Source organism: Mandrillus leucophaeus, unplaced genomic scaffold (genome assembly GCF_000951045.1).
Source record: "Mandrillus leucophaeus isolate KB7577 unplaced genomic scaffold, Mleu.le_1.0 Scaffold611, whole genome shotgun sequence".
Lineage (NCBI taxonomy): Eukaryota > Metazoa > Chordata > Mammalia > Primates > Cercopithecidae > Mandrillus > Mandrillus leucophaeus.
The window spans coordinates 759,455-783,021 of NW_012106598.1; the positions used below are offsets into that span (position 1 = coordinate 759,455).

At 44.2% G+C, this 23,567-nt stretch overlaps 1 protein-coding gene across 1 annotated transcript in view; it reads left to right on the forward strand.

The window, feature by feature from the left end:
* Nucleotides 1-23,567, forward strand: part of LAPTM4B (lysosomal protein transmembrane 4 beta) — a 75,928-nt gene that overhangs the window by 6,903 nt on the left and 45,458 nt on the right. The window contains 1 exon segment of the mRNA XM_011999997.1: nucleotides 19,129-19,240. Coding sequence (XP_011855387.1) covers nucleotides 19,129-19,240 — 112 coding nt within the window.

Below are 23,567 nucleotides of genomic sequence, written 5' to 3' on the forward strand. Positions count from 1 at the left end.
AGGCTGGTCTTGATCTCCTGACCTCGTGATCCTCCCGTCTCAGCCTCCCAAAGTGCTGGGATTACAGGCTTGAGCCACCGCGCCCGGCCCTGAGTGATGTTTTAATCTGTTCTGTTTTCACTGTTTTACTTTTAAAAGTTGTGCATGTGTTTTGGTTTTGGCTTGGAATAATAAAAGTTTTCCTTCAGTCCTGAAATAAAGTATATTGACTTCAGGTATTTATTATTATTACTATTTTTAAAATTCTGGGCCAAGCTACTTTGGGAGACTTAAGGTATTTATTACTAGAGATCATTTTTTTGTCTCTTTATTTTTTTCTTTTATTGAGTTGTGATTTATGTACTACAAATTTTTTTTTTTTTTTTTTTTTTTTTTGAGACCGAGTCTCGCCCTGATGCCCAGGCTGGAGTGCAGTGGCATGATCTCAGCTCACACAACCTCTGCCTCCTGGGTTCAAGCGATTCTCCTGCCTCAGCCTCCTGGGTAGCTGGGATTACAGGCGTGTTCTGGGCTAATTTTTGTATTTTTAGTAGACACGGGGTTTCCCCATGTTGGTCAGGCTGGTCTTGAACTCCTGACCTTGTGATCCACCCGCCTTCCCTCCCCAAGTGAGATTACAGGCGTGAGCCACTGCGCTCGCCTCTTTTTTTTTGAGATGAGAGTTTTGCTCTTGTTGCTCAGGCTGGAGTGCAATGGTGCAATCTTGACTCACTGCAACCTCCGTCTCCTGGGTTCAAACGATTCTCCTGCCTCAGCCTCCCGAGTAGCTGGGATTACAGGCATCCACCACTGCGCCTGGCTAATTTTTGTATTGCTAGTAGAGACAGGGTTTCATTATGTGGCCCAGGTTGGTCTTGAACTCCTGACCTCGGGTGATCTGCCTGCCTCAGCCTCCCAAAGTGCTGGGATTATAGACGTGAACCACCGTGCCTGGCAAAATTCACAGTTAAATGTAGTTTATTGAGTTGACAAATGTCTCTGTAATGTAACCCACATTCCTGGAGAACATTTCCAAACCTCTAGCAAGTTCCCTTGTGCTGTTTCCCAGTTAATCCCTGCCATACACCCAATCACTGTAGGTAAATTTTGCTTATTCATGTAAATGGAATTATGCTGTATGTACCTTTCTGTATCTAGCTTCTTTCACTTAGCATAACTTTTTAGATTCACTCATGTTCTTGGAGTGTTGCTTTTTATTGCTGAGTATTGTTTTTATTGTATTAATTTGTTTATCCATTTGCCAGATATTAGACATTTGGGTTATTTCCAATTTGGGGCTATTATAAATAAAGCTGCCCTGAACATTCTTGCACAAGACTTTGGGGACTTTTTTTTTTGAGACAGAGTTTTGCTCCTGTTGCTTAGGCTGGAATACAGTGGTGTGATCTTGGCTCACCACAACCTCCGACTTCCGGGTTCAAGCAATTCTCCTGTCTCAGCCTCCCTAGTAGCTGGGATTACAGGCATGCGCCACCACACCCAGTTAATTTTGTATTTTTAGTAGAGAACAGGATTTCTCCATGTTGGTCAGGCTGGTCTCGAACTCCTGACCTCAGGTGATCTGCTCCTCTCAGCCTCCCAAAGTGCTGGGATTACAGACCTAAGTCACCATGCCTGACCTTTTTTTTTTGTTTGAGACAAGGTCTCTCTCTATTGCCCAGGCTAGAGTACAGTGGTACGATCATGGCTCACTGCAGCCTTGTCTTCCCTGGCTCAAGCAGTCTTCCCATTTCAGCCTCCCAAATAGCTGGGACTACAGGCTCACACCACCACTCCAGGCTTTTTTTTTTTTTGAGGCAGAGCCTTACTCTGTTGTCCAGGCTGGAGTGCAGTGGTGCAGTCTCTGCTCACTGCAACCTCTGCCTCCTGGGTTCAAGCGATTCTCCTGCCTCAGTCTCCCGAGTAGCTAGTAGCTGGGATTACAGGCATGCATCACCATGCCTGGCTAATTTTTTATGTTTAGTAGAGACGGGGTTTCACTATGTTGGTCAGGCTTGTCTCGAACTCTTGACCTCGTGATCCACCCGCTTCAGCCTCCCAAAGTGCTGGGATTACGGGTGTGAGCCACCGTCCCCGGCCTTTTTTTTTTTTTTTTTTTTTTTGAGACGGAGTCTTGCTCTTGTTGCCCAGGCTGCAGTACAATGGTGCCATCTCGGCTCACTGCAACCTCCGCCTCCTGGGTTCAAGCAGTTCTCCTGCTTCAGCCTCCTGAGTAGCTGGGATTGCAGGCATGCGCCACCATGCCTGGCTAATTTTGTAATTTATTTATTATTGTTATTATTTTTTAGTAGAGATGGGGTTTCTCCATGTTAGGCTAATCTCGAACTCCCGACCTCAGGTGATCTGCCCGCCTTGGCCTCCCAAAGTGCTGGGATTACAAGTGTGAGCCACCGCGCCCGGCCTTTTCTTTTTTTCATATATCCTCGTTCAGTTGTTTTTTAGGAACTTAGACACAGCAAATACATACCAAATGGCTCTTTGTGCCCGACACTATTCACAGGGTAGTTCGTGTATCAGGTTATAAAGGATGAAAGAGGCCTGAGTAGCTGCTCTCATTGGCTTTATGACCTGGTCTTTCTTTTTACTTTTCTTTTTTTTGTTATACTTTAAGTTCTGGGCTACAAGTGCAGACCTGGTCTTTCAAAGAATCCACTTGTTCACATGGAAACTCAGTTTCCTTGTTTACTGAAGTAAAGGAAACCAGAATATCTCACCCTAAATACACCTCTTCTGTATATTTCAAGATATGTTAGAGAAACTGCAAACACGAATAGCTCTGAAAAACTGCTGTTTGTGGAGATTTGCATCTTTAAGGAAAATCTGCATTAGTGAAATAAACAGCCAGGCTTTCTGTGAGCACACCTTCTCCCCACCCCATCCCCCATGTTCAGACCTAGGACAGATTAACCAAGAGATTGAGAGTCTGACACCTTTGAAGGTCTAATAGAGAAGTTTACCACATACCACAGGCTACCGAGTATCCTTTCTCAAGGCTGCTACGTGTGAGGTCTCATTTGCATAACAAGACCACCTTCCCTAGCCAGGCCTTTCCATGCCTCCCTCCCATAACCTGTTTTGCCATGATCTAAACCCCTATTCTTTCTGTAACTTCAGGATGGTATTAAAACTTAAACCATCTGGCCCTTCGAGTTTTCTTACTCCTGTGACTCCCATGTATGCGTGTGCATATAATACATTTGTATGCCTTTTCTTGCTGTTGATCTATTATCAGTTTCTTTATTAGGCTCAAATGATCAAACCTTCAGAAGTTGTAGAGGGGAGAGAATTTTCTTCACCCCTTCACAAGCCTAATAGATTCTCTTCTTTGTATTCTGAGAAGTTCAACAACTATTGATTTGTCTCATTACAGGATAGTGAGACCAGCATCCTGTATTCGTAGAGTGATTGATAGCTTTCAGTGAGCGTTCACGTTTGTTCTTATAGACCTCAGAGCAACCCTGGGTCACGCATGATGGTGATATGTTCATTTAATAGCTTCTTTCCAACTGTCAGATTCTATGACTTGGCCCGTAATTTCAAGATAGAATAACAAACTGATTTGTGACAATTGTGTCATCTTTACTGCCTGGTGTTTTCCCCACTATGTTAGATTGTAAAAGACTAAATAGTAGACTAAAGAGTTTGGAGTTTGGATTTTATTCTGTAGGCAGTGGGGAATCATTGAAGAGTTATGAACAGGAGTGATATGATGAAAGTTTTGTTTTGTTGTTTTTGTTTTTTGTTTTTTTGAGATGGAGTCTCGTTCTGTCGCCCAGGCTGGAGTGCAGTGGCGTGATCTCTGCTCACTGCAAACTCCACCTCCCAGGTTCAAGGCATTCTCCTGCCTCAGCCTCCTGCGTAGCTGGGACTACAGGCGCCTGCTACCATGCCCAGTTAATTTTTTTGTTTTTAGTAGAGATGGGGTTTCAATGTTTTAGCCAGGATGGTCTCGATCTCCTGACCTCATGATCTGCCCACCTCAGCCTCCCAAAGTGTTGGAATTACAGGCATGAGCCACCACGCCTGGCCAATGAAAGCAGTTTTTAGGTTAGATTAAAATGGCAGGCTATTTCAGATGGCTAGAAAACCAGGCAGTATGTTATATATAGCTCTCTAGATACAAACTATAGCAGGTATCAGCTCTTAATGGTATGAATAAGATGGATAGGGATTTTTACCAGTTAGTGAGTGATACAGGTCCCTCTTGCTATGTCTGGAATTGGTGGGTTCTTGGTCTCACTGACTTCAGGAATGAAGCTGCGGACCCTTGCGGCGAGTGTTACAGTTCTTAAAGATGGTGTGTCTAGAGTTTGTTCCTTCAGACGTTCAGATGTGTCTCGAGCCTCTTTCTTTTGGTGGGTGGGTTCGTGGTCTCACTGTTAGGAGTGAAGTTGCAGACCTTCGCGATGAGTGTTACAGCTCATAAAGGCAGCATGAACCCAAAGAGTGAGCAGCAGCATGATTGATTGCAAAGAGCAAAAGAACAAAGCTTCCACAGTGTGGAAGGGGACCCAAGCAGGTTGCCACTGTTGGCTGGGGCAGCCTGCTTTTATTCCCTTATCTGGCCCCACCCACATCCTGATGATTGGTCCATTTTACAGAGAGCTGATTGGTCTATTTTACAGAGAGCTGATTGGTCCGTTTTGACAGTGCTGATTGGTATGTTTACAATCTTTGAGCTGTACACGGAGTCACAGAGTGCTAGTTAAATAGATACAGAGTACCAATTGGTGAATTTACAAATCTTGAGCTAGACACAAGAGTGCTGATTGGTGTATTTACAAACCCTGAGCTAGACACAGAGTGCTGATTGGTGCATTTACAAACCCTGAGCTAGACACAGAGTGCTGATTGGTGCGTTTACAATCCTTGAGCTAGACCCAGAGTCACAGAGTGCTAGTCCTCCAAGTCTCCACTAGATTAGCTAGATACAGAGTACCAGTTGGTGTATTTACAAACCTTGAGCTAGATACAGAGTGCTGATTGGTGCGTTTACAATACTTGAGCTAGACAGAGTCACAGAGTGCTAGTCCTCCAAGTCTCCACTAGGTTAGCTAGATACAGAGTGCTGATTGGTGCACGTACGATCCTCCTCTGGCTAGCTATAAAAGTTCTCTAAGTCCCCATCCAGTTCAGGAGCCCAGCTGGCTTCACCCAGTGGATCCTGCACCAGGGCTGCAGGCGGAGCTGCCTGCCAGTCCCGAGCCCTGCCTGGTGGGGAAGCAGCTGCACTCCTCAGTTGGGCTGTCCTTGGGACCAGGCGCCACCGAGCAGGGGGTGGAGCCCCTCGGACAGGTTCAGGTGGCACAGGAGCCCACCGCAGGTAGGGAGATCAGACAGATAGGGAGCTCAGACATGTTGGGCTGCAGGTCCCGAGCCCTGCCCCATGGGGAAGCAGCTAAACCCCGGGAGAATTTGAGTGCGGCCCGGCGGGCAGTCACTGCTGGGGGACCGGGGGCAACCTCCGCAGCTGCTGGCCCGGGTGCTAAGCCCCTCACTGCCCTGGGCCCGGGGTGCCTGCCTGCCGCTCCGTGTGCGGGGCCGCCGAGCCCGCGCCTAGGCCCGCCTGAACTCACACCGGCTGGCTAGCGCAGCCCGGGTTCCCACCCGTCCCCCTCTCTCGACACCTCCCTGCAAGCAGAGGGAGGAGGCTCTAGCCTCAGCCAGCTCAGAGAGGGGATCCCACGGTGCTGTGGCGGGCTGAAGGGTTCCTCAAGTGCCACCAGAGTGGAAGCCGAGGCCGGAGGCCGAGGGCTGCCAGCACATTGTCACCTCTCCTTGCCACCTAGATTTTCTCCATCTGATTTAAGGAATTGAATAGATTTAGATAGGGAAGGGCATTGGATTTTTAAAGTACAGGTTTCCCTCATCTAATAAAGGATCAAGGGAGTTCTATAGAACATTGGTTGGTGGAGATTTCAGTGGTATTCAGTATCTTTTTAAGCTTTTATCACACTTTTTTTTTTTTTTGAGACAGAGTGGCACTCTGTCACCCATGATGGAGTCCAATGGCGCCATCTCAGTTCCCTGCAACCTCCGCCTCCCAGGTTCAAGCCTCCTGAGTACATGGGATTACAGGTGCGGACCACCACACCCGGCTTAATTTAGTAGAGATGGGGTTTCACCATGTTGGCCAGGCTGGTCTAGAACTCTTAACCTCAGGTGATCCCCCTGCCTCGGCCTCCCAAAGTGCTGGGATTGCAGGCCTGAGCCCCTTATCACACTTTTATGATAAAAGTTCATTAGAATGTTTTACAGACAAGGTGGCCAATAAATAAAGATTGCTATCAAAATTGTTTAATACCAATCCCTCTGGGATTCTCTTTAAATATATCTATTGTCGACCTAAAAGGAAGAAACTGAGGCAAAATTAATATAAGTAGAGAGTTTATTTGGGCCAGGCTTGAGGATTGCAACCCCAGAATACAGAATGACATTGCCCTGACTATACACACACAGATTAGCAGCAGTTATAAGTGGATTTTTAAAGACTGAAAGGAGGAACAGGGAGTGTACTGATACAAAGTTGTTTGCCAGGAATCGTCCTTGGTGTGCAGAAACAACATTGGTTCGTGATTGGCTATCCATTGTATAACTATGCATTATTAGGTTAATTTGTAGCTACTTGTGGCAATAGCAATCAGTTCCAAGAGCTCAAAAGGGAGGGGGAGTAGAAAGTGATTGCTGTATCATTTTAATGTCTCTCTGGGCCTGATAATAAAGACTTGCATTCCTCAGATAAAAGTTCTTTTCTCAGTAACTTAGCATAAAGCATTAAGTAGTTAACGTGACTTTTGTCCTACAATGTGTATTATGTTTGAATGAGTAATATATTTGTTTTGTCAATTTAACTTTGAATCTTAGCCCTGAAGGAAGAGGCCACAGTTGTCCCATTCTGCCACACCACCTTTTGGGCTGATTTGTCGTTGGTCATAAAGGAATGCTAGTGAAAATAATGTGTGAGCCCTAGCAGCACTCCTTTTCCTCCTCCCAGTTCTTGAGACTTTTAGTAGAGCTTTTGGAGACTTAATGAGAGTTGTTGAGTTATTGGTTAACTCATTGTGCTTGAAGGAAAGTAAAAAGTAAACAAAGACCACACTTCTTTAGTTGCTTTTAACGTTTTTTTTTAAGAGTTTAGAGTTGCCTCTTTGCAGTTACAGTTTCCAAGGGAAATTGTTTCTCAGTCAGGGAAAGGTTAAAAAAAATGCTTGAGGAAATGTAATTTCAAATTATTAGTAAACGTAAGATTGAACTTAAAAAAAAAAAAAAAACAAGCTGGGCGTGGTGGCTCACGCCTGTAATCCCAGCACTTTGGGAGGCCGAGGCAGGCAGAACACGAGGTCCCGAGTTCAAGACCAGCCTGACCAACATAGTGAAACTCAGTCTCTACTAAAAATACAAAAAAGTTAGGTATGGTGGCACGTGCCTGTAGTCTCAGCTACTCCAGAGGCTGAGGCAAGAGAATCACTTGAACCCGGGAGGCGGAGGTTGTGGTGAGCTGAGATCGTACCACTACAATCCAGCCTGGCAACAGAGTGAGACTCCGTCTCAAACAAAAAAAACCTTGAGCCACTAAAATTACACAGCCAGTTGGTTCCATGGTGCAGAGATGGTGAAGCAGTAACCCTTAACCTATAGTAGGTACTCAGATTTGTGTTGACTAACAGTAATGGGCCTAGGGGTTGCAAAACTGGAGATGAGCCAGTTATGCTATAAAGTTGATATAACAAACGCAAAACTGCAGGAAGGTAGACGTTTATTTCTCTCCTGTTAACAGTCTAGGGAGTGTTGGCCAACATTGTTCCTTGAAGCTATCCAGAGACCCAGGCTGCGGAGTGGGGGTATAGCTCCACCATCCCAAATATTGTGCATGGATTCCTTCTCTGGGTTCTAAGGAGGCTGCCTCCTTTGTGTTTGTCTTCATGGCTGAAGCACCAGGTTTGTGTCCTGGTCTGCCGTAAGGGAGAAAGGGGTATCTGGAGGACAATCAGCTTTATTTTTTTAAGGATGTGAAATAGAAAATGCACACATCACTTTCACTTACATCCCAGTAACCAAAAAGAAGACATGTGACCTTAGCTGTGAGGGAGGCTAGGAGATGTTTGTTTGTTTGTTTGTTTGAGTCTCGCTCAGTCGCCCACGCTGGATTGCAGTGGCACGATCTTGGCTCACTGCAAGCTCCGCCTCCCGCGTTCACGCCATTCTCCTGCCTCAGCCTCCCAAGTAGCTGGGACTACAGGCGCCCACCACCACACCCAGCTGATTTTTTTTTTTTTGTATTTTTAGTAGAGACGGGGTTTCACCATGTTAGCCAGGATGGTTTCCATCTCCTGACCTTGTGATTTGCTGTCTGGAGCACTCCCTTGAAAGGAATTTTGAGCTTACTGCCGGGATTGGTTTAGCCGAGTTGGCCAGGGCCTGTGAATGGGGTGTGGTGGCTTCTTGGGAGGAACCTGGGTTACTGGTAAGAGCTTATATGGCAATTGTAATCAAAGCACCAACAATTGAATGTCAGTTGAAAACTTTATGCAACTATATTTTATGAACATGGTATGTGCATATTTCCCCTGAAGTCTGAATCTTCATCTGTAGAATGGTGTAGTAATGATCAGACTTGATAGGGAGGCAGCACTGTTTTTATAATATAAAATAGTGCGTGTGAGGATGGTGGCTTCTTGGTTTAATTCATCACCTATGAGGAAGATGTCCTCAAAGGATGGTACTGTGTTGACTAAATTGGTGAATCAGAAGGACCTGGTTGAATTTGGGGGGAAAAAACTTACATAATATATTAAAAAATTATATCTACTGAAATGAAGCTCTAATAAAAGGTACAACATCCATTTTACTCCTTAAACTTTTTCCCTCAGAGTCTGTAACCAAGGAGACCGAGACCATCCTTTGACTTAGAAGTTCAGCAACTTACAATGGCCGCCATTACAATCCAACTCCAAGGATTGCCAAGAGTGACTCGTTTTCCTGCTTGCGTGCCTTACAGTTTTTCTTAACAGTCGGTTCTTTTTGTTTTTTTGAGACGGAGTCTTGCTCTGTTACCCAGGCTGGAGTGCAGTAGCGCGATCTCGGCTCACTGCAAGCTCCGCCTCCTGGGTTCATGCCATTCTTCTGCCTCAGCCTCCCAAGTAGCCTGGACTACAGGCGCCCACCACCACACCGGGCTAACTTTTTGTATTTTTTTAGTAGAGACAGGGTTTTACCATGTTAGCCAGGATGGTCTCGATCTGCTGACCTTGTGATCTGCCCGCTTTGGCCTCCCAGAGTGCTGGGATTACAGGTGTGAGCCACCGCGCCCGGCCCAGTCAGTTCTTTTTTACTTTTATTTTTTTGAGATAGGTCTCACTTTGTCACCCAGGCTGGAGTGCAGTGGCACCATCTCTGCTCACAGCATCCTTGACTTCCTGGGCTCCATGTCCCTCACACCCCAGCTCCCCAAGCAGCTGGGACTACAGTTGTGAGCCACCATGACCAGCTAATTATTTGTATTTTTTGTAGATATGGGGTTTCACCCTGTTGCGCAGGCTGGTCTCAAACTCCTGACCTCAAGTAATCCGCCCTCCTCGCCTTCCAAAGTGCTGATTTTACAGGCATGAGCCATTGCGCCCAGCATAGCGGTCAATTAGTCACTTAATCTGATAACCTAAAATTGTTTGTGCTATAATGTTTGTCTCTCAAGATGTTTAAGGTCTGTTACTTTCTGGTGTTAATAATGTCACCTCAGGAATCATACAAAGGATATGACAGATTTGAAAATAATAACTAGAAACTCTAGAATGAAAAAAATACTGTTGTTGATAAGGTAACATAATTTGTTTTCACTCTGAATAGAACATCCAATTTATTATCATCCCCACTAGATAACAGGCTGCCTTGAGGGCTTTGCCATAATATATATGTGATGCTTAGCATTGTGCCTGGCATATATTTGTTGCATAATAGATTAATTTTTGAACAACTGAATGAATGAGTTAATGAATGTTATAGCGTTTATTCTACATTTTACTTGGCTGTTGATGTATGTTTCTCCCACTGGACTAATGTCGGGCACAGGGACCATGTCTTTTTTTTTCAACCATTTTTCTGTTCAGAAAAAAAAGGTTTAGCTTGCTCTCAGCACTCATTTAGTTTTATGTAAACACACCCTATGAGGCTGAAGCAAATCTGAGTGATTTTCATTGTAAAATAAAATATAAAAATTGTTCTTGGAATTATTTCTAAAGAGAACATCAGTGTTGTCTATTTCAGAAAAATGGGATTGTTCAAATGAATCTTCGGCCAACAACTGTTCAAGAATGATGTTAACATCATCCATAGGAATGCTGTTTTGTAGGATTTGACACTTTCAGCGATAGAGAATTCGTATATTTTGTATATGGAAATACCCCTATTAAAACTGAATGCTGTAAACAGAATGTCTGTTGTTTCCCAAATTGATATACTAGAGGAATGCAAAAATAATAATAAAAGCAAGATATTTTGTGGCAAACTTATCTCAGGATAAATGCTGCAGCTGCTAGGGCTGCTGGGACAAATGGGACAGGGGTTAAGAGTTGGGGTTCTTGCTCTGTCGCCCAGCCTGGGGAGCAGTGGCACCATCATAGCTCACTACAGCCTTGAACTCATGGGCTCAAGCATTAACCCTCACCTCAGCCTCCCAAGAAGCTAGGACTGCAAGCATATACCACCAAACCCAGCTACATTTTTTTTTTGTTGCTCTGTTGCCCAGGCTGGAGTGCAATGGTGTAGTCTCGCCTCACCGCAGCCTCTGCCTCCTAGGTTCAAACAATTCTCCTGCCTCAGCCTCTCAAGTAACTGGGATTACTGGCACCTGCCATCACGCCTGACTAATTTTTGTATTTTTAGTAGAGATGAGGTTTCACCATGTTAGCCAGGCTGGTCTTGAACTCCTGAGCTCAGGTGATCTACCCGCTTTGGCCTCCCAAACCCAGCTAATTTAAAATTTATTAATAAATATAAAAATTCAGCTCATCTTGAACTTTTGGCCTCTAGCAGTCCTCCCACCTCAGCCTCCGAAAGTGCTGGGATTGCAAGCGTGAACCACCACGCCCAGCTTGGGACCATGTCTTAATAATTTCTGTACAACCCAGTTTCAAGCAGTGTTGGGCACATAGTAGGTGAACTAATTTAGTGAATTTCTTAGGCAAATAGGATTTTATAATAAATCTATTTTCCCCCCAGAATATATTTATCATATTTATTTGAATTGAAGTAACAAGCATGAGAAGAAGTTTATTTTAATATCATAACAGGACCATATTGAGAGTCTGATTCAAACTTCCATTTGATTTGCCCATTGAAATTGAGTCCAAATGAGAGGCATATCTGCCATCAATAGCTCTCATTTTATTTTAATTTTATTTATTTATTTTGAGATGGAGTCTCACTCTGTCACCCAGGCTGGAGTGCAGTGGCGTGATCTTGGCTCATTGCAACCTCCACCTCCCGTGTTCAAGCGATTCTCCTGCATCGGCCTCCTGAGTAGCTGGGATTACAGGCACCCGCCACCACGCCCGGCTAATTTTTGTGTTTTTGAGAGACAAGGTTTCACCATGTGGTCCAGGCTGGTCTCAAACTCCTGACTTCAGGTGATCCACCTGCCTCGGCCTCCCAAAGTACTGGGATTACAGGCATGAGCCACCATGCCCAGCCCCATTAATAGCTTTTAGAAAAAATTTCCAAATACTGGAATATAGAAATTAGCCAAGTATCAGAAAACAGCATATCAGATTATAATGTTTATTTATTATTATTTTTTGAGACAGAAAATCTCACTCTGTCACTCAGAGTGCAGTGTGGTAGCATGATCGCAGGTCACTGCAGCCTCAGCCTCTTGCGCTTAGGCAATCTACCTGTGTCAGCTTCCAGAGTAGCCAGGACCACAGGTGCCTACCACCACACCTGGCTAATTATTATTATTATATATATATATTTTTCTGACACGGAGTCTCACTCTGTCGCCCAGGCTAGAGTGCAGTGACGCGATCTCGGCTCACTGCAAGGTCCGCCTCCCGGGTTCACGCCATTCTCCTGCCTCAGCCTCCCGAGTAGCTGGGATTACAGGCACCCACCACCATGCCTGGCTAATTTTTTATATTTTTAGTAGAGACAGGGTTTCACCGTGTTAGCCAGGATGGTCTTGATCTCCTGACCTCGTGATCCACCGGCCTCGGCCTCCCAAAGTGCTGGGATTATAGGTGTGAGTCACCGTGCCCGGCCCCCTGTCATTAACATTTTTTAAAATATGATTTTAATGCTTGTATAGGATTCTGTTACTTGGCTTTAATATTCAGTCATTCTGCTTTTGTTTCAAGTTTTCATTATTATAGATAAGTCTGCAATGATCATTTTTGGATACAACCTGTGTAAATTTCTGATCGTTGTTTAATTACTGTATCAGTGGATTTGAATGTTCTTAAGGTTTTTTCTTTTAATTGAGGCTTTTAAAAAGGAGAGCTGACAATTACGTTTTCAGTTGTTTAGATTCAAGCTGCAGGTCTCTTATTTGGGATCTGATAGACGATTTATGGGTGAAAAGCACTTTGAATTCCTGGAACATATTCAGGGACCTAACACCACTTAAGAAATTACAGAAATTGGATTTATTTACATGTGGAATTAATCATTGTTAAGAACAAGGAAAAATATGTGACATCACAGGATCAGTTTGTAAATAGAACAGGAACAGTTTGTTCATGACACAAAAAAACAAACAAAGCCCAAATATAAGTGAGCATTAACTGAATTAGAGCATAAGTGTGTCCCCTCTTTTGCATTTAGATCAGCTGTAGGCATTACGTCATCTGCTCCTGGCAAGCCTGAGCGTCGTCTTGGTTCTCATTTGTGGTGATGTTTTATTCTTGGTTAAAATGGATGATTGAGTGATTGCCATTTTCTCTCTTTCAGGAAGTTCTTCTTACCCAGTGTTGTTGGGGTTTTGACTCATGTTTGACCTTTTCCATCTGTCTGGGTTTAGTAGCTACCATGGCTAATCCTAACCCCAACCCCTTTGCACAGACATAGGTCCTCATGGCTCCCCATTTTCTATTCACATCATTCATGGTGTGCCAGATTCCCATCCAACAGTTGAGGTTTTATATAATAATACGGTAGATACGTGCTGGTGCACAGACCTTCTTATATTAGGAAAGTTCCACACTGATTAAAAGCCACAGTGGTGGGTCATTTGTGATGTGTAATGAGCAGCGTACCTGTCATACCTTTGTTTTATCTGTGTCCCCTCTATCTGAACTGCCTCATGAAGAACCAGGGCACCTGGAAGGGGACTTGATCCCCTGAGAGAAAGACCACAGGGCTAGAGGTACAGAGTGGGTGATAATAGTTACTACAGCATTTATGACACTGGCAGGTGTAGGACCCAGGACCCACTCTGGAGTAAGAAGGACACGCTGAGCCAGCAGCCAGGACTCTGTTGTCAGACACCATGTGATGTGTTATAGAGATGGAACAGGAGAGGGCAGAAAGGCATGTAAGTATCTGACAGCATCAGGCTGTCAGAACTCCAGTAGCAAACAGAAAAACAGGGCACACATGAATACCATAGGGCGAGTACAAAGAGGAGGGTTAGAGGCCAGATGGATAAGCTAAAAATAGGATTATTTGGATATACTGCAAGTACTTTCAGCACAGTGTATCTAAAATCGACATTGTCATTGTCCTTCCACTGACCTTTTCCATTTCTGATAATGACAAGATACATCCTGTCACCAGGCTTGAAGTCTCAGGTCTTCTTTGCTTCTTTTTCTGTGTTCTTTGCATGTAGTCAGTTACTGTATCTCTAGTAATTCTGCCTCCATGTGGAAAGGTCTTGGGGTTCCAACCTTGGCTGTCCCACACATAGGCCCTAAGATAAAGTCACTAAACCTGACCAACTAATGCGGAAGATGACCATCTCACAGGGTTATCATGCGAATTAGAGATGAAGTGCCCTATTACTTCTTAGCCAGACTATTGTAGGTGTTTCCAGGGTCAAAGGACAAAATTAGAACAATTTAGTTTAAAGATCTTAATTGGCTTTCTAGAATTGGGTAACACTTCATCCCATATGAGTATCCTGTGAGCTAAGCAGAGGAGCTTGGCTTTTTAGAGAGAAATGGGCTGAATAAACCAGAAACAAAGAACTAAACCAGAAACAAACTAGAAACAAAGAACTAAAAGCAGATGGGTCATTTAAAAGGGACTTTTCTTGTAAGGCAGGGGCAGGGAGACAGAACAATACAAAAATAACTGTTAGTTAGCATCAGGTGACTTCAGGTTATCGTGAACCTGAGCACGGGTGACTGCATTTTGGTTTGTGTTCTAGTGTGTTGGGGCCCTATTGTGCAGAAGCTCAGTCTGCAACAATGGCCGCTTATAATTTTTATTTAACACCAGATTGGATTCCTGCCTCTAATTTAGCTTTCCTACTTCTGCCAGTTTGCTCTTTCTGACAACATAGCTCTGATCATGTTATATCCTTCCTCAAAAACCTTTATGGCATTTTCGTTAACTATTAGAATTTCTATCCTAGTTTCGAGGCCTCTTCACCACCTGGCCCCATCCCACATTTCTGGTTCTATCCTCTAACATTTCTTTTCATACCCCCCTACCCTGGCGTTCCAGCCACATTGAACTTGCTGTCTTGAGGACATGTCCTCGTCTCAGTGGCATTGCTCATACTTGGAATTGTTCTTTTCCATACCCCTCAGGCTCCAAATCTTCATCTTTCGAGTTCCTGTTCAAATGCTACCATCTCTGTTGCAGGTCCCTGCAACCCCTGACTGTAACTCTCCTTAACTTCCATTATTCTTTCTCTGAGCTCTTGTCACACTCACTGCTTTATGCTTTTTGTTTTTTGGGTACATGATGTATTTAACTTCATGTTCTGAGTCCCGGGGAGTTCTTCCTAAGCACTTAGCAAGTATGTGTTGTAGGCAGTTAGTAGCTATATATGATCAGTAGACTCCACAAGGGAATAATAAGCTGATTAAGGGTTACCAGGTCCCTGGGGACTGAGAGTACAGGAAAGCACATGTGTAAAGCAGGTGCGTAACACTGGCTTTAGAAGATCTAGAAAACTAGTAAACAAAAGCTTTTAATATGGTTCTTGTTAAGATGTGAAGAGGTAAGATAACTAACTTGAGTGGCATTCCTCTTATTTCATTTGATCTTATTTCAGTCCACAATTTTCCACATACCTTTTCTCAACAATGAGAGTATAGAAGAGTTGGGCGCAGTGGCTCACACCTGTAATCCCAGCACTTTGGGAGTCTGAGGCAGGCGGATCACTTGAGGTCAGGAGTTCGAGACCAACCTGGCCAACATGGTGAAACCCTGTCTCTCATAAAAATACAAAAAAATTAGCCAGGCGTGGTGGCAGGTGCCTGTAATCACAGCTACAGGCGCCTATTGAGGCAGGAGAATCACTTGAACCTGGGTGGCGGAGGTTGCGGTGAGCCGTGCTTGCACCACTGCACTCCAGCCTGGGCGACAGTGCGAGACTCCATCTCAAAAAATAAAATAAAAAATAAATTAAAAAAATATAGAGGGATTGAAATGACAAGAAAACTTGACAGTTTATCAAATAACATCTTTGCTGTATATCATAATGCCAGTTGTGGGACTGGCCTGTGCCTCCTTTAAGCCTTGGAGTTGTAATGAAAAGTTTTCTTCAAATAGTTTTGTTAATCACAGTTTAAAATGTGCTATGAAATTTCTTGGATCTTTGGAGAGAAACAAGATACTGTTACAATAATTACTGTGGAGATGTTACTGGAAAGGGGTCCTGATGCAGACCCCAAGAGAGGGTTCTTGGACCTCGTGCAAGAAACAATTCAGGTTGAGTCCACAGAGTAAAGTGAATGTAAGTTTATTAAGTAAAGAAACAAAAGAATGGTTACTCTATAGGCAGAGCAGTAGCTTGGGCTGTTCCGCTGATAATACCATAATTATTTATTCATTATATGCTAAACAAGGGGTGGATTATTCATGAGTTTTACAGGAAAGGGGTGGGCAGTTCCCAGAAATGAGAGTTCCTCCCCTTTTCAGACCATATAGAGTAACTACCTGATGTTGCCATGGCATTTATAAACTGTCATGGTGCTGGTGGGAGTATCTTTTAGCATGCATGCTAATATATTATAATTAGTGCATAACGAGCAGTGAGGGCAGCCAGAGCTCACTTTTGTCACCATCTTGGTTTTGGTGGGTTTTGGTCGGCTTCTTTACCATCACCTGTTTTATTGGCAAGGTCTCTGTGACCTGTACCTTGTGCTGACTTCCTGTTTCATCCTGTGACTTAGAAGGCCTAACCTCCTGGGAGTGCAGCCCAGTGGGTCTTAGCCTCATTTTACCAAACCCCTGTTCATAATGGAGTCGCTTTGGTTCAGATGCCTTTGACGGAGAAGGTAACTTTTCCCTGTATATTCTTTTGTACCTTCAGGTATTTGGTTAAACATATGCTTGTAATATCTGTTTAAATTAGTTATGCATACTCTGGGAAGTGCCTATTCTCATAATTTTTTTCAAAAAGCAATTGGCTTTTATTTGACAATTTGGAAAATATAGGAAGAAAAGTTATTCCAGCCAGGCGCAGTGGCTCACGCCTATAATCCTAGCACTTTGGGAGGCTGAGCTGGGTGGATCTCAGGGTCAGGAGTTCAAGACCAGCCTGACGACGGTAAAAACCTCATCTCTGCTAAAAATACAAAAATTAGCCGGGCGTGGTGGCAGGCACCTGTAATCCCAGCTACTCGGGAGGCTGAGGCAGGAGAATCGCTTAAACCTGGCAGGTGGCGGTTGCAGTGAACCGAGATCATGCCACTACACTCCAGCCTGGGTGACACAGTGAGACTCCGTCTCAAAAAAAAAAAAAAAAAAGAAAAACAGAAGTTACTTTGAATCGTACAGTAACCCTGAAACAACCAATTGGGATTGTCATTTAAAAATGAACTTTTTTTTTTTTTTTTTTCCTTGAGACAGTGTCTCACTCTTTTACCAAGGCTGGAGGGCAGTGGCACGATCTCAGCTCACTGGAACCTCTGCCTCCCTGGTTGACGTGATTCTCCTGCCTCAGCCTCCTGAGTAGCAGGGATTACAGGCATCTACCACCACGCCCAGCTAATTTGCATTTTTAGAAACAGGGTTTCACCATGTTGGCCAGGCTGCTCTCGAACTCCTGATCTCAAGTGATCCACCCACCTCGGCCTCCCAAAGTAGAGGAATTACAGGTATGAGCCACCGTGCCCGGCCAAAAATAAACTCTTGAATGGATGTTCTGTAAAACATTTATACTTCCTTTAAACAGGTATTTCCAAATATGTGGATTTTTGTTTATTTGGTTTTGAGGGAAGGTCTTACTCTGTTGCCCAGGTTGGAGTGCAGTGACGCATCGGCTCACTGTAGTCTCTGTTGCCCAGGTTGGAGTGCAGTGATGCATCGGCTCACTGTAGTCTCAAACTCCTGGGCTCAGGCAATCAATCCTCCCACCTCAGCCTCCAAGTAGCTGGGACTACAGGCCTGCGCCACTATCCCTGGCTCATTTTTTTGTTTGTTGAGATGAGGTCTCACTATGTTGTCCAGGCTTGTCTTGAACTCCTGGGCTCAAGTGATCTTCCCACCTCAGCCTCCCAGAGTGCTGGGATTACAGACAGCCACTGTGTTCAGCCCAAATATGATTTTTGTGGTAGGATATGCCATTAGTTAGTGTTGTTAGTAAGAGGCTTCTCTCTCTGTATGAAGGTTATTCATATCTTCACTCCATTTGAGAAGAGTGAAACACAGAACTCCGCCATAACGCCATAAGTTTCTGAACTTAGAATAGCAAAGAAATAACAAGCCAGTCTTGGCCTGGCCCAATGATGTGCACCTGTAGTCCCAGCTACTTGGGAGGCAGAGGTGGGAGGATTGCTAGAGCCCAGGAGTTTGAGGCCAGCCTGGGCAATATAGACACCTTGTCTCTTAACAGATAACAACCCAATCTTAGCTGGTGCCTCACTTAAACTCTGCGATCCTTACTACCCCAGCCCCATCAAAGTTAATATGTGTGTGTATTGTCGAGCAGTGACAGGAAGAATAAAGGAAATAGAAATGAAGAGGCAGAATGGTCAAGATTTTGCAGTTGGTTGGGTGTGCAGGATAAAGATGGTAAACTCAGATGATCAAGTTTCGTGTATGGACAGGAGACTTGTAGAGGTTAGGTTCTGGAACCTAAATTCCTGGATTCAAATCCCATCTCTACAGCTTAGTAGTTTGTTCCTGAGCAGTGTTTTTTAACCTCTGAGCCTCAGTTTGCTATGTATAACATGGGAATAATTTAGTACCCACTTCATTAGGTTATTGCAGGACTTAAGAGAGATTCCACATAAAGCACTTAGCATAGTGCCTGAATGTTTTTCATTAATTATTTAATAGCGAGGCCATTTTTTAAGTTAGAGAACAAATAAGGAGGAGCAGAAGTGGAAGGTGTTAAAGAAGGTGATTTTCATTTAGAGGAGCTGAGTTTAAAGTAGCTAAGGGCAGTATTCAGAAGACAGGACTACTGGCCTGGCCTGGCCTGGAAAGAGTTATTGCAGGAGGATGATCCTGGATCCACTATGTAGCTTTGCATTCATTCTCTGAAACTGCTTCCTAGATGGCTTCAAAGCTCTCAAAGCTCCCCTGATTTGAATCTGTAAAATGTTTGATTAACTGAGACAACTTGGGTTGCTTACCTTTAACTCTAGAGTGTAGCTGACTGACTGGAAAGTTTTTGTGCTTTTTCAACCACTGGCGCCAGCACTGCTGCCTGTGTTTGTGTGTGTTGTTCACTGCTCTATGGTGCCTGGGCCAGGGGGAATGAGGTAAAATCCTGCTGTTGTCTTCACTCCAAGCCTTGTGCACTTGGCTGCAACTGAATGGGCTGGCAGCATTTCCGCCTTAGGGAATGTTTGTCTGCTCCCTGGATGGGTCCATGGGTGGGGCTTAGTGTTGAGAGTCAAGCCACTGAGGAAGTTGCCTGTGGCCAGCCTGACTCCATGTGGTCAGTGTAGTTTTCTGTTATAAGGATTGCATCCTGGGGTTACTTAAATTCTTTTTTTTTTTTTTTTCTTACTGCAGATCATCAATGCTGTGGTACTGTTGATTTTATTGAGTGCCCTGGCCGATCCGGATCAGTATCACTTTTCAAGTTCTGAACTGGGAGGTGACTTTGAGTTCATGGATGATGCCAGTAAGTAGTAGATATTTTGGTATTGTCAAGGGCAGGGAATCTGACTGCCAGCACTTCCTATTAAATTACAAATATAGACTAATGAGCTCATTTGAGCTGAAATATAATTTGTCATTGCAAATCAGCAAATATTTGCATGCATCTAATGTTCTGACTGTCTTCTAGGTGCAAGAGTCTAAATGAGATCGGTTTTCATCTTATGTTAACTTACCCATTTAAAAAACGATTGCATTATCATAGACTTTCTACCCTGGGCCTTTTGGCCTTTTTTGAGAGGAAGAGGTATAAATGGCAGGAAGGAAGGTGAAAAGGCTCGTTCTTATCTCCTTGTGTCTTCTGTTATGTTTCAGTATTTATTTTTATTCTAGGAGTGATCTTTTTCCATTCTAGAAATGATGTTGCAGATTATTTGGGGGAATTCAGGGCCTTTTCCCAGTGAATGGAAATATGTACAGGGATGTGGGATGTGGGGTAAGCAGGGAGGAAGCTAGGCTCCCAGCTTCAAGATCACTGAAGCCTCATCATTTTATAATCATGCTGAGTCCATGCCAAAGGAGAGGAACAGTGCTGTGCATAATCTCAAACAGAAGATAGTACAGATGTATTTCTCATTGACTTTGGAGAACTTCAAGTGAGTTTTTCTTTAAAAGTGTTGGAGCAAAGTAAGAGGGGAGAGAGTGGCTCAAGATGCAGTTTTAGAGATCGGAAGCATTCGAAAGACATGGTGAGGGCTCTGTGTTTCTCCAAGTGAGAAAAAGCTGTTCAGTGGTTTTAACTAAATGCATGAACTGATGTATGCATTTAAGATCCCTTTTGCTGCTGAGTGGGGGACTGGGTGTGTGAGCACAGAGTCTGGGAGAGTGGTATTGGGGATACCACCTAGGCTGCACTGGGGATACAGAACAGGGAAGGATTTGGCAGAACTTGCTGTTTTGGGCAGCAAAGGAGACGGAGGAATCAAAGATGACTTCTGCTTTCCAGTTTGAAGAGATGACCTGCGTCTTTACTGAGCTGAGAAAGTCCAGAGTCAGGAGGTGGGAACAGACTTAGGGGAGAAAACTAGACTTTAATTTCAGTAACAAACTGAGAGCACAGTTGTTTGGAATTGATATGGTTTGGCTGTGTCCCCACCCAATTCTCGAATTGTGTCTCCCAGAATTCCCCTGTATTGTGGGAGGGTCCCGGGGGAAGTAATTGAATCATGGGAGCTGCTCTTTCCCTTGCTATTCTCATGATAGTGGATAAGTCTCACGAGATCGAGTCTGAGGCCGGCAAATCACCTGAGGCCAGGAGTTCAAGACTAGCCTGACCAAGATGGCAAAACCCCGTCTCTACTAAAAATAGAAAAATTAGCCCGGTGTGGTGATGGGCGCCTGTAATTCCCAGCTACTTGGGAGGCTGAGGCAGGAGAATTGCTTGAACCCCAGGCAGCGGAGGTTGCAGTGAGCTGAGATCATGCCACTGCACTTCAGCCTGGGCAACAGAGTGAGGCTCTGTCTCAAAAAAAAAAGGCCCTGGGCGACTGTTGGGAAGACGTAATTGGTTTTGAAATGGTGAGGACATGAGATTTCGAGGGTCTGGGGCGAATGATATGTATCTTTTGACTGTGTCCCCATCCAAATCTCAACTTGAATTATATCTCCCAGAATTCCCCCATATTGTAGGAGGGACCCAGGGGGAGGTAATTGAGTCATGGGGGGCCGGTCTTTCGTTTGCTGTTCTCGTGATAGTGAACAAGTCTCATGAGATCTGATGGGTTTATCAGGAGTTTCCACTTTTGCTTCTTCCTCATTCTCTCTTGTCACCACCGTGTAAGAAGTGCCTTTCACCCTCTGCCATGATTCTGAGGCCTCCCCAGCCATGTGGAACTGTAAGTCCAGTTAAACTTCTTTTTCTTCCCAGTCTCAGGTATGTCTTTATCAGCAACATGAAAACAGACTAATACAGGAGTGTAGGCTCCGAAGCCAGAAGAGGTCAGTTTGAGTTCTGACACTGCCATGTGTTGAAGATGCTAAACTTGAGCTAGTGACTTATCATTGTCTGCCTCAGTTTCCCCTCTGCAAGATAGGAGTGACTTTATAACCACATGATTTAAATGATAGAAAGTAATTACAGACTGGCTGTGGTGGCTCACACCTGTAATCCCAGCACTTTGGGAGGCGGGGAGGGTGGTGGGGATCACTTGAGATCAGGAGTTCAAGACCAGTCTGGCCAACATGGCAAAACCCCATCTCTACTAAAATCTACTTGCCTCAAAGTTGTTGTGAGGATTAAATGAGTTAGTGCATAAAACATGCTTAGAATGGGGCCTGGCCCATAGGAAGTGCTTAGTACCTTTTGCTGTTTCAGCTACTATTACCTAGATTCTTACGGCTGGAACATGTGAACTATCTTAAAGTAGAGAGGTTACAAAGGTCAGGCATGGGAGTCTGTGGCCCAGAGGAAATATTTGGACTGAGATTATAGATTTGAGGATAACAGCCTAAAAACTAAATTTCGGTTAGGGAAAGAGTAAAAAGAAAAGGGAACGGGGCCTAGAACTGAGCCCTGAAGGATCCCCAACTGTGAGAGGCCAGGAGGAAGAATGAGAGAGTAACTAACTGGTAGTGAAGTAAACAGAGAACCAAGGGATGCTTTCTAGCCATCATCTTCCACCACTATTGTTTCACAACATGGATTGAGAAGTTGGGGCATTAAAGTTACTGCAGGGAAAAGTTGCATTATATTATCCTGGGATTTGAGATCCTGATTAGCTGGGATTACAAGCATGCACCATCACACGGCTAATTTTTGTATTTTTTGTAGAGATGGGGTTTCACCATGTTGCGTAGGCTGCTCTGAAACTCTTGAGCTCAAGCGGTCCACTTACCTCAGCCTCCCAAAGTGCTGGGATTACAGGCATGAGCCACTACACCTGGCCAATTTTCAAGCATAATTTTTTTTTTTTTTTTTTTTTGGAGACGGAGTCTCGCTGTCGCCAAGCTGGAGTGCAGTGGCTGGATCTCAGCTCACTGCAAGCTCCACCTCCCGGGTTCCCGCCATTCTCCTGCCTCAGCCTGCCGAGTAGCTGGGACTACAGGCGCCCGCCACCTTGCCTGGCTAGTTGTTTTTTGTACTTTTTAGTAGAGACGGGGTTTCACCGTGTTAGCCAGGCTGGTCTCGATCTCCTGACCTCGTGATCCACCTGTCTCGGCCTCCCACCAAAGTGCTGGGATTACAGGCTTGAGCCACCGCGCCCGGCTCAAGCACAATTTAAAGTAATTTATTATTCAGGCTGGGCTTGGTGGTCATGCCTGTAATTCCTCCAGCACTTTGGGGGGCCAAGGCAGGCAGATCACCTGAGGTCAGGAGTTCAAGACCAGCCTGTACAACATGACAAAACTCCATCTCTACTAAAAACACAAAAATTAGCTGGCATGATGGACACCTGTAATCCCAACTACTCAGGAGGCTGAGGCAGCAGAATTGTTTGAACCTGGGATGGGGAGTTTGCAGTGAGCCGATATTGCGCCATAGCACTCTAGCCTGGGTGACAGAGTAAGACTACATTTCAAAATTAAAATAATCCATCTCAAGGACTATTAATCCTATCCACACATGAGTTAAATATGGAAAGCTGTGTCCAATAACTTTTGGCCTGTGAGCTTATTTATTAAAGGAGACCAAAACACATGTAAGAGAATTTAAAAAAAAACAGATTAACTCAAGTGAATATCCACTTTTCTGTAGCTTTATAACCATGTGATTTAAATGATAGAAAGTAATTACAGACTGGCTGTGGTGGCTCACACTTGTAATCCCAGCACTTTGGGAGGCTGGGGGTTGGGGTGGGGATCACTTGAGATCAGGAGTTCAAGACCAGCCTGGCCAACATGGCAAAACTCCGTCTCTACTAAAAATACAAAAAATTGTTCGGATGTGGTGGCTGCGTGCCTGTGATCCCAGCTACTTGGGAGGCTGAGGCTGCAGTGAGTTGAGATCATGCCACTACACTCCAGCCTGGGCGACAGAGCAAGACTCCATCTCAAAAAAAAAAAAAAAGTAATTACAAACTATTCATTCAGTTCTTTCAAATATATCAGTTCTTTTCAAATATATAAAATAGGATAGAAACCGCAAAGGCACTGAAATTAACATCCAGGACATTATAAAACAATTACTATTTTAAAGTCTTAAGTACCAGCAAGCCTTTCAAGATAGCTAAATTAAGCCTATCATGTCAGATAGTTATTACCCAGCTTAATCTCTGGTGATTAGAATAAGGCATGCAGTGTTACTACTAGATCCAGATAGAATCATAGCATTATCATTTACAACTTCTTTTCCT